Source organism: Daktulosphaira vitifoliae, unplaced genomic scaffold (genome assembly GCF_025091365.1).
Source record: "Daktulosphaira vitifoliae isolate Bord-2020 unplaced genomic scaffold, ASM2509136v1 Scaffold_1, whole genome shotgun sequence".
In the NCBI taxonomy this organism is placed as follows: Eukaryota; Metazoa; Arthropoda; class Insecta; order Hemiptera; family Phylloxeridae; genus Daktulosphaira; species Daktulosphaira vitifoliae.
The window spans coordinates 24,771,064-24,783,884 of NW_026099572.1; the positions used below are offsets into that span (position 1 = coordinate 24,771,064).

At 24.1% G+C, this 12,821-nt stretch overlaps 1 protein-coding gene across 1 annotated transcript in view; it reads left to right on the forward strand.

Moving 5' to 3' along the window:
* The first annotated feature begins 954 nt into the window (after nt 1–954).
* LOC126896867 (uncharacterized) overlaps nt 955–12,821 on the forward strand; it is a 23,379-nt gene continuing 11,512 nt past the window's right edge. Inside the window, exons 1-2 of the mRNA XM_050670011.1 lie at nt 955–1,121; nt 6,008–6,185. Coding sequence (XP_050525968.1) covers nt 1,035–1,121; nt 6,008–6,185 — 265 coding nt within the window. The 5' untranslated portion in view covers nt 955–1,034. The remainder of the gene's footprint in view (nt 1,122–6,007; nt 6,186–12,821) is intronic.

Below are 12,821 nucleotides of genomic sequence, written 5' to 3' on the forward strand. Positions count from 1 at the left end.
TAAATACACTGGTCTACAAGGAATTTCTATCAGATACCAGAATATATTTTTCTAAACCATTTTGTGCCGATTTAAAATTAACAATTAGATTTTTTCTATCACATCTTTTTTAGATAATTACTAATTAGTAAAAAACGAGTATTTGCATATAAAAAAAAAAACAATAGCAAGGTGTGGCGAGGCACACAGTATGGATGAAGCATACATTGGACGAGTATAGATAATATCTGACAGTGATTAAAATCACTATCATAAAAAACGCTTCAATGCAAATCTATATATAGTGTTTAATTCTAAGACAATTGTGGATGATTACAAAAGCAACATTAACACTGATTTTATTAATGGTAACCTGATTGATGTTGTTTGAACTATAAGTGGAACAATTTATTAAATTTTTTTGAATTTAACTTTGATGTTCATTTTAACCACAAAAACATGTCTAGAGGTATATTTTTTTTAATATTGTATATTATAGAAGCTTTAGTTTAAGGTAAATGAGTCGATAAATGTTTTGTATACTATGAAATACGACTATTTTCTTATATTGTAGGTTCCATTACAAATCATATAACTATTAATACATCAGAGAAGTAAATAAGAAACATGACTAATAAAATAAATCAAAATAAATTATTTACTATAATAATAATTATAATAGTTATAATAATTTATTATAACTATTTATTGAAAAATTAAGCAGAAATTTAAAAAAAAAACAACTGCAAAACGTCTGGGTTTATTAATTTATAGACTTAAATTTCAGTACAATGTTGACAATAAAATAATTATATAAAACTAGTTTCTGCACCTTCATCAATAAATAATATGTTTACTTAGTTTTAAATAAGAATTATCACATATTAATTTATTTAACGCTATTATTTCTATTTTAAAAATACTTAAAAAATACGTTTTTTTAACATTAAATCAATATAGTATCGTTATAAAATAAATAGAATTTTAATTATACTATCATTTCAACTGTTAAAATTATCAGTTTTATTCGAAAACGTCGATTTATTAATCCAATAATGTATTACAACATTTTTATCATGATGTATCTAACTACTAGTTTTACAAACGCATTTCTTTTCAAATTTCCACCTTTGGACGAGGAGGTAAAACGATATTATTTAATTTTTAATATTATTTATGATATTATTTATTTTTTAGTAAAAATAAATAGTTAAATGTTCTCAGCAACATCAACTCTTTTTTTATTAATTATGTCCTGATTAGTAGTTCTTTGATTTTAAAATATAATATATGAATAAATACTAATTATAGTTATTAAATTTAGTATGAAAATGATATTCAAAAATTTAATATTGTAATTTATACGGAGAAATTATAAAAATAACAAAGTTTTGTAAATTGCTGTACTTTTACGTGTATAAAAATTTAAAGGGTTTGATGCAAAATTTTTTAATAAAAACTGATTGTGACTATAAATAAATTCACTGATCTACAAGAATCTTTCATCAGAAGCAAAAATATATTTTTCTAAATCAACTTCTCACGTTGTTTTGAAATCTGCATTTAGACTTTTTTTATCACTTTTAATTTTTTATATTATTACTAATTACATATAAAATAATAATTAAAAGAAAAAAAAATTGTTTTCAGATTATTACTGATTTTGATTTTTATTATGTTAAACATAATCAGTCCAAATTTTCATTTTTAACCTATTTTTTAATCCTTTAAAGTTGATTTTTGTGAAAGCTTATATCAAAAAAAAATTTTATTTATTATCATTACTTTTACCTCAATTTGCAAGTTTGAAATTATCATTATTAAATAGAAAATTTTATGAGATTTAAAAAAATTGTATCCATAAGATTAAAAGCAGTTAGGACTTTTTATAATTACTATTTATAGTAAATTTGTTAGAGTAGCTCAATATTTTTTTGCATTTTTATCGTAATAGATACTTAAATAGAAATAGTAGTAATAATTTCCTAGTAACTTTTGGTGTTTAAAATTTTCTACAATTGAAATATAAATCGAATTAATTTTAATAATTTACTTTATCTAAAAAAATTAATCAAAAAATTGTTAAAAAAATCTACTCAATAGCGTGTTATAAAATTTGATTATAATTTTAAAAATCCATTATTAATTTAAGAGACTCTATCAATAATTTTTTTTTAGAAATGATTTATATAGGAACATGTTACCAAAAAATTTGGAATATTATAGTCTAGCAAACACACATAGAATAAAAAAATTATTAAATTACAAAGTAAAATGATTTAATTTTGTAGTTGAAACCTATAATATCAAATTATCATTACAAACTTGATTCGTTAATAAATACTTTGAAAACATTAGAAATATACGATTTTAAATGTCTGTATGGAGAACATGGGATAAGTAACTGTTTAATGGATAAACTAGAATTTTTATTCAATTTTTGAGGGTAATATCTTCAACTAGATACAAATTGTAGTCTTGAGGTATCGTTGAAAAGAGTAGGTCAAGTTAGAGATGAGAAAATAAATGATAGTCACAAAAAAATACTTTTTCATCTTTGCATTGAAGCTAAAACCTAAAATATAGTAAAATAATTTTAATATAAATAAGAAATTTCTTCTCGCAATGGGCGACTACAGTGATGGGATCCTTGATCTTTATTGAAGTTATTGTAACTAAATGAGATAAAAATCAAATGAGTTGAAAATTTATTCTAACTCAAAAAGAATTGTAATTTGTCCTCTACCATAATTTCTTGCTAATACCACAATGTCACCTATTTTAAAATTTTTTTTCCTTTTACCTTTATAAAACCTCTATATACTATTTGATTTTTCTGACTAAGTTCAACTTTGTCTTTCAAACTTTCGTTATCATTAATATTTGTTTTACAATTGAACTTATTTAAAATTAAATCAAATTTATTATTAAGTTTTCTTAATATACATTAACCTATTACGTACATATAAGCCTTTATGAGTTGATAATGTTAAAATCTATTTTGAATTTTCTTCAATCAATAATTGTGTATAGCCTTGTGATAAGTCAACTTTTGACCATAATACATTACCACTAATATTTGAAAATAAGTCTTCTATTCAATGTAATGGATACCTATCTACCTTCACGTAAGGATTAAGTGTGACTTTATTATCACCACAAATGCGAATAGTTCCATTTGCTTTTGTCATAAAAAAATTAAGAAATAGCAATAAGGGGGTTGTTATATAGGATATGGATTATACTAATAAAAAGAATGAAGAGAAATTATTATAATGAAGGATGATGAAGGAAATAAAATAAGCGGCCATATGTGTGATATTTATATTTTTTTATAATTAAGCAAAAGGAATAATAATAGAATGTAGATGTTATATATATAGATGTTATGGTTAACGGATTGTTGAAGTACGTTTAACTACAAGGTGAAAATATAGCATACAATATATATATCCATGAACTCGTTATTAAGATACTACCACTGCGCGTAGTTTGTCGTAAAAAGTAAATTGAAGGAAAATTATATTCGGATGATTCACACCTGAGTCATATTAATTCTACAATGAAATGTGCAATGATTACGGAGGAGGATTTTACGACTCTTAATATTTATTGGTCATGCTATATGAATGGGAAACAGCGTGTGTTCATGTAAGATGCTACTGTCCAATTGTTGGGCGCCAAGCCTTAATGGCTGAATTATTTTCTTTTTGTAATTGTATAATACAGGTTAAAACATCTACATTGAACGCGCACTATTATGACCCGAATGGTGAGAAAGTAGTTATTAATAACTTTTCAAATTATCCACCTTTATCAATTCTATTATTCCCTCGATAAAAGTTATTCTTGATTTATCTTAAGTCTACCCTTAATTTTATGACATGCTTAGAAATATAATTTCTTACCTTGTGTCCGGCTAGTTTGATCGTTTGTTGTAAAAAGAATATAAATAAAAGAGAGCACTGACTTTTATCTACTTATTAATTTTTGTAAAATTATGCAAATTATTAAACTTGAAATATTACTTCACTGTAGTTCCTTTTTATACTTGGTGTCTGAGTATATGTGTTACTTTATATTTTAAAATAAGAAAAATTATAATCAGATAGTTTATGANTTCAATTTTTGAGGGTAATATCTTCAACTAGATACAAATTGTAGTCTTGAGGTATCGTTGAAAAGAGTAGGTCAAGTTAGAGATGAGAAAATAAATGATAGTCACAAAAAAATACTTTTTCATCTTTGCATTGAAGCTAAAACCTAAAATATAGTAAAATAATTTTAATATAAATAAGAAATTTCTTCTCGCAATGGGCGACTACAGTGATGGGATCCTTGATCTTTATTGAAGTTATTGTAACTAAATGAGATAAAAATCAAATGAGTTGAAAATTTATTCTAACTCAAAAAGAATTGTAATTTGTCCTCTACCATAATTTCTTGCTAATACCACAATGTCACCTATTTTAAAATTTTTTTTCCTTTTACCTTTATAAAACCTCTATATACTATTTGATTTTTCTGACTAAGTTCAACTTTGTCTTTCAAACTTTCGTTATCATTAATATTTGTTTTACAATTGAACTTATTTAAAATTAAATCAAATTTATTATTAAGTTTTCTTAATATACATTAACCTATTACGTACATATAAGCCTTTATGAGTTGATAATGTTAAAATCTATTTTGAATTTTCTTCAATCAATAATTGTGTATAGCCTTGTGATAAGTCAACTTTTGACCATAATACATTACCACTAATATTTGAAAATAAGTCTTCTATTCAATGTAATGGATACCTATCTACCTTCACGTAAGGATTAAGTGTGACTTTATTATCACCACAAATGCGAATAGTTCCATTTGCTTTTAATAATGGAACTATTGGAGTTCCAAAATTACAAGTCTCAACAGGTGTTAAAATACCTTCATGTACTAACCTATCCAAATCAAATCCTAACTGATCTTTAATGCTAAATAGCAATGGTCTGGGTCTTAAAAAAATTGGTTTAAAATTATCTTTTAAAAATAATTTACATTTACTTTTACTATAAGTACCTAATTTATCAGTAAACACTTCAGTAAAACTAGTAATTAGTTAATTTACCTTACTTATAAAATCTTCAGTTATATTATTAATTTCAAGGTCAATATTTAACTTCATACCTAAGATTTTGATCCAGTCATTTTCTAATAGGGGGACCACCATTTTCAATAATATACAGTTGTAAATTGAAATCTTTTTCATTAAGACGTCTGAGTATCAACCTTTTTTCAGGGGTCAAATATAGGCAATTTTGCGGTTTTTTCCGTGTTATGCAGTGTTGTTGTGTGAGAAATTTTATACAAAAATGATAATTTTTTCTTTAACTTTAATGTCAGTTTTCACTACAAAGACATATCTAGAGGTCAAATATCTTTTTCAAATTAAAGTTCATGTTTAAAAAAGTTATGGCAGTTTTACGAAAATAAAAGTTAAAAAAATGTTTAAAATTACCGATTTTTAAAATAGTAATTCTTTGAGTGATTTCCTCCATTTACGGGAATGTGGGAATTTTTTTCAATGTTCAATGCTAATTTCTTTGGCTAGATATAATTTGTGGGAGGTAAGTGCTACATTAGTGCTCCCTCTCATTTACAAAAAATAAAATTTATATGATTTAAGTGTTAATTATAAATATTTTCTTTTCTTTTTTTTTATATATATTTTCCGATAAAGTTAGCATATTAAATAATTGAATACCAATATCATAATAAATGTAATTACTATACTAATGATTTATTTATGTAATTTACCTATAAATGATAAAAGTTTTCATCAGGATATGCTTAAGGAAATAAGAGTTGATTTGCTTGTGGAATAATCCAACAATTTCATATAAAAATTAAGTACTATCTACAAATTTGCATCGATTAGTTTTTTATGAAAATGATTTTGTATCAGCGTTTAAAACTGTTTTATCTAAAAAATTTAATTTATATTATTATTAATTCTAAATTTATATAATTCAATTATTTATTTTAGAACAACGGATTGAATAAAGAAGCAAAGAACACTTCGATTAATTATTATAGTAATAATATGGACCCTTTAAATGGTATGTCTTTAGATATTTTTGTAGCCTTATTTAAACTTTTTTCTCCGATACACAAAATGAATGATAGTGATATTGCAAACAAATTCTTTGATGAAGTTCAAAATGGTAAGTAAAACTCTCATTATGATAATAAAGTTAAATTTTATTTTCAACAAGTATTATAATATCTGATAAAATTAATATATTTGCATATCTTTTAGTTGTATCCATCTAGATAGTAGGTACAATAATATTTTGGTTTGAGACAGTAGTTAAAGGGTAAAAAACTAGAAAGGGGGACTATAGTTCTTTAAAAATGAGGACGTTCCCGAGCAACACTGAAATGTTTGCCCTCAAAGGCTAAAAATTATATTGATCATAATAAGCAAATATATTTAATTGGAGAAAATAAAATATCTCAATGAATAGATAGATTAGAATCTACCTATTGTTTCATTCGAATAGATTTCTTAAATTAACGTTTTTCCCTCTTCAGTGCAAAAAATTAATGCGTCTTTCCAGAATTTTTGGATTCGACATAAAGTGGACGCGAAATTGTACTCCAAATAAGAAGGGGGACTCCGTCTTCCTTCGTCTACACACACTTTAACCACTGATTTGATTTTAAAATATGAGGTTAAATCTCACAATGTGTACAGCTCAAAGCTGATAAATACATGAGTACATCAATAAAAATAGCGATTTAGGCTAGTTCAAAATTTCAAATTTATTTTCCTCGGCTTAAAAAAATTTACATATGGTATGTAAATTTTATTTATATTATATTTATGAAAATCAGTGTGCTCCCCTTATAAGGTATTTTAAAATAAAATAAAAAACAAAACCAAGAATTTTTCACATAAAAATAGCATATTTTTGAATATGGTAGCCATTTTCACCATAAAGACAAACTTAAGTTAAAAACATTTTTTTTCATATCAAATTATATTACATAAGCATTAATTTAAGATATGTATAAAAGTGTCAGTGTTTTCGGAACATTTCCAAAACATAAATTGAAAAAAATTATTTTTTGGTGAAAAATTATCATTTTGAATCCCTCTATGAGCATATATAAAAATAAATTTTTTCTATTTATCTATTTATTAAAAAGTAATGGCAATTTTATGTAAATTTATTTAAATTTGTAATATTTTTAAAGATTTCCCCCATTTACGGAGAACAAGGGAAATTTTTTCAATTTTTAAGGGTAATGTTTTCGACTAGATACTATTTGTGATCTTTTTGACGTATTGTTGAAAGAAACCGGTTCCGTGATAGCTGAGAAAAATTAGTCACAGCACAAAAAAAAACACATAATAGTAAAACCAATACTTTCTCGGATTCGCATCGATGCTAAAAAACGCATGACAACTTGTCGTTCTATTATATTAATTACAGTGAATACAATCTTAATATAAATTTCCATAATACACAAAAACGAAAACAATTCGTTTTTAATTGTCATGATTTCTTTTATTTTTAATATAATAAGATAAATATAAATACGTGCTTTTGAAAATCTTTTAAAACTTAAAATACACACAATTCTAGAGGTCGTGTTTCTAATTTAATTATTATGTTCATCTTTGGCATTTACAATTTTAGCATATTTCTACCATTGTAGATGTGATCTTGAATAGGAGAAGTACACCTTTAATCCTTAAAATACTTCATAAATTATTAATTACTTATTATATATATATTTATATATATATATATTAGGGTGGCCCTCAAAAATCGAATGTCTTTTTTTTTTTTACGCTACTCCTTAATTTTTTTTTTATGGTCAAAAAAATGAGCTGTGCAAAATTTGGGAANAAAGATCTATGTTTTTTACAATATTTCAAGTTTTGAACGCCCCCTATATAAGGGGAAATTGTCCAATTTTAATAAAAAGTATGCCAAATGAATGATGTACTTATAATGTATTTAGAAAAAAAAATTTGTGCTGATATATACATTTTTCAAAAAGTTATAGCATTTTTAAGTTGAAAATTTAAAATCGAAAATCGAAAATTTTAACACAAAAATAGTGTTTTTTTAACTACGGCAGCCGTTTAAATGTAGAAAAAAAAGTGTCGGGACAAATTTTTTTTTTTCATTTTATAGTACATAAAATAAGCTTTAATTTGATATATGTTTAAAGGACGCAGTATTTCCGGAACATTTTCAAAAATTAAGTTGAAAAAGTTATTTTTTGTAAAAAAGTTGCTATTTTAAATCCCCCCAGTGAGCAGAATAAGTGTTAGATTTTCAAAAAAAATTATATCAAATGAAAGGGAAATATCTAAGGTTTCAATACAAAAAAATATTATTTTTATTTGTTCATTTTTGAAAAAGTTATGGCAGTTTTAAGTACAAAAAACATCCCGATAAAATGTAATTTTTATCGCAAACATTACATTTTTTTTTAAATTTTCGACAGCCATTTGCACATAGAAGATAAGATGTCGGGACAAATTTTTTTTTTTCATTTGATAGTATATAACATAACCTTTGATTTGATATATGTTTAAAGGACGCAGTATTTCCGGAACATTTTCAAAAGTTCAGTTGAAAAAGATCTATGTTTTTTACAATATTTTAAGTTTTGAACGCCCCCTATATAAGGGGAAATTGTCCAATTTTAATAAAAAGTATGTCAAATGAAAGATGTACTTATAATGTATTTAGAAAAAAAAAATTTGTGCTGATATATACATTTTTCAAAAAGTTATAGCATTTTTAAGTTGAAAATTTAAAATTTAAAATCGAAAATTTTAACACAAAAATAGTGGTTTTTTAACTACGGCAGCCGTTTAAATGTAGAAGAAAAAGTGTCCGGACAAATNCATGTGAAAGTCTTAAAATACGTTATAACTGATTTTGTTGATTTTTAATTATTTATTTTCATTTTATTTTTTGGAAAACGCATATTCATTTAAAAAAAGATTCTAGAAGTTTAATTTTTTATGCCAAGTACGATAATTATATTAGATTTATTATTTTATAGACAANTAATTTTTGTAAAAAAGTTGCTATTTTAAATCCCCCCTAATGAGCAGGTTAAGAGATAGATTTTCAAAAAAATGATATCAAATAAAAGGTAGTTATTTAAAGTTTTAGTATAAAAAAAAATATGATGATTTGTTGATTTTTGAAAAAGTTATGGAAGTTTTAAGAAAAAAAAGTTAAAAAATTTCGAAAATTAGCGATTTTTACATTTGTAATTTTTTTGGATATTTCCCCACATTTGCGGGCNATAAATGCAGCAGACAATTTGTGAACACGTTAAATATATTATACCTGTTTATTATTATATATTAAATGATACGTTTTAATCACAAATGTACAATACTTTTAGCGTCTTTAAATTATTACGAACTAATATTTATCTTATTGGTAATTATTCCCACGAAATTACTGGTAGTAAGTTACCATCAAATTTACAATTATTTAATCTGAACACTGATTTTTTGAAAATTGATCCATCATTTTGGAGTGCGAACAACAGTTACATAAATGCTTTAAATACTATAAGTAAATTACGAGTCATTAATGATACCGCCTAGCGTGGTATTAAATTAATCTAAGACTACATTAATATATTAACTACAAATGAATAACAGAAATAATACGTTTTACAAATAGTAAGTAATTATCGGAAAAAATTTCCTAATTGTAAAAAAGTACATTATCAACAAATATATTATAATAATATAATTTAATTATTGTTAAAATATTTTTTTTAAAGTTATTATTATTTAAAAAAAAATAAATTAAAAATTGTTAATAACAATTAAATTAAACTGTTAAATTTGTAATTAATCATTAATTAACTGTCCATGAAATAATAAATCTAATATAATTATCGTAATCCAAATTTTGCACAGCTCATTTTTTTGACCATTAAAAAAAAATTAAGGGGTAGCGTAAAAAAAAAAACATTCGATTTTGGAGGGCCACCCTAATATATATCTTAAATTAAAACTAAAGCAATATACTATATTATGCAAAAAAAAATTTCGGACTTTATTTTATCTTCATGGTGAAATCAGACATCAAAGTTAATAAAAAAAAAAGTTTTTTGTAAATAAATTCTTTTTTATATTTTTATTTTATAATGCTATAATTTTTTGAAAATTGTATGGATCATTATAACTTTTTTAAGATAAATAATTTTTATATCTATTATATATATTCTTATATCTTTATATACTTATATACTTATATAAGAATATCTTATATACATTTTTTTTTAAATCGGACCATTTTCTTTTATATATTTATATATTATAAACATATATATTCATATATTACACTTAAAAATTATAAAATTTGTAATCAGAATATAAATAAGGAAATAAGAGATTAAGTTGCTTTTGGAATAATCCACCAATTTTTTAAAATTAAACACTATCTACAGATATACATCGAAACGTTATCTATGATATTGATTTTAATCTCTGTCAGATATTATTTATACTGATCCCAACTGTGCCACCACCCCACTGTGCTGGGATTTTTTTATTAATCCTCTCTAAGTATTCACTCTGAAATTTTCGAATTTCGTCACATTTGATTAAAAAAATAGATTGTAATGCGAATTTTTAAGCTTTTATGGAAAATACCTGTAAGTTTAATATAATATTTTTGTAACCAATTTTTTGAACATGTTATTATTTTCAATAAGTTGAAATTTATCAGAAACCATTAAAATACTTATATTTAAGAATCCATAAATATGCATTTATTTTATTAAACTACATAGCCACAACTTGTAAAAAAAAAGCTAACTAGTAGAAAAAAACAATGTGAACCTCTGACAATTTGAAACTTGTCCGACAATCTGTAATAAAGTTTTGTTATCAAATTTAAACATAAAACAAAGTTCATCACAACTTATTTTAATTGAGAATATCTTATATTCCGTTATTGAAAATGTACTTTTATTCGTGATTGCATTTCAAATAAAATTTTGCTATCATATCACGTTATTGTAAAATTTACTGGCCTTCAATAATTTATCACTAATATCTAAATATTCTATTATGGAAATTTGTAGAAATAAATTCTACGCGATATTACCTAGATCCAGAGAATTTCTTCATGTATTTTCAAAGATACAAATAAATATACTAACACAAGTTTTTAGACATTTACGAACATGCCTTGAAGAGTTAGTCCTAAAAAACCAACGAAAATTAATGAATGTCATTTTAAACCTTAATTTTTTTTTAAAAGTAATATCTGGAATAGAATGTAATCTATTTATAATTTAAGGGTGAAATTTTTAAATTGAAAATTTAAAATCGAAAATTTTAACACAAAAATAGTGTTTTTTTAACTACGGCAGCCGTTTAAATGTAGATGAAAAAGTGTCGGGAAAAATTTTTTTTTTTCATTTTACAGTACATAAAAAAAACTTTATTTTGATATATATTTGAAGGACGCAGTATTTCAGGAACATTTTCAAAAATTTAATTGAAAAAGTTAATTTTTGTAAAAAAGTTGCTATTTTAAATCCCCCCCAATGAGCAGGTTAAGAGATAGATTTTCAAAATCCGTTATAAAAANATTAAGTCAAATAAATACAAGCTTATCTTTTAGTTAATTCTACTTACCCGTTATAAAACATTAGTACAATTTTATCATCTTAATAATCTTAAATTACTATTTATTAAACGTTACGACATAAAAATAAATTGTTGCATTAAAACACTGTAAGTAGATGGTAGTTTTAATCAATGAAAACTTAATAATTTATGAAAATATATAACCTTAAGGGATAGTAAATCGACGTCAAATTAGCATTAAACACAAAGTAATTTGAAAGGTTATGTTAAAACTTAGCATAATATCAATCAACAGAAAAGATATTTTTGTTGGTCATATCAAAATAACATTATTGTAATATAGAATTGTATCGGTCACTACACTATGGCGAAGAGTGGCTAGGAAATTAACTTACCAGATGGAGTGTGCTATTAATAATATAGTTAAGACCCGATTTGAATCTATTATTATCATCTCTCAATTAGTGTATCGTATATTATTATTGCTATCTTATATGTTATATCTCAGTCAATATAAAATTAGTTTAAGTTACACCAAAGAAAAATAATGATTGGTTATAATTCAAAAATATAAATAAAATAGGTAAAAAGTTGGTAAAATATAAATGATGAGAATGAGCGATGGGTATAGTGAGAACCTGATGTTGTGGTTCTATTGGGGTCGTATGGTTCGAAGGTTTAGAACAACAAAGACAAGTAGATATAAAAATATATGTTAAGTTCCTCTTATAGAGGTATAATAAACTTTTGTCTGGTTAGTTTCTAATGTCCTAACTAAGAGGCAACGAAACGGCAAAGCCAGTTCACGAATACCATATAACGTGATAATGTATAACTTCTTTAACCTACCAATCAAAATTGACACTTTAAGATATTAATTTAATAAATGATGTATTGCTTTGTCATCCATTACTCAAATTTATTAACTCCAAATAATTGGGATAACATAAAATTACTTACTTCTTTTATTCTTGCAAATTGCTGTAAAATGATTTGATAAATATCTCGATATGTTTATATATGTTTAAAAGTATTTAATTCGCACTTCTTCAAAAGATAAATAATTAAAACAAGTTCTTTTCATATATAAATAAAACGCGTAAAAGTCAGCCGACAACAACACAGGGCTGTGACTGATAATTTGTTACTTTTTAGCTTCGATGCGAAGCTGCGAAGGTATTGGTTTTACTAAGATGTGTTTATT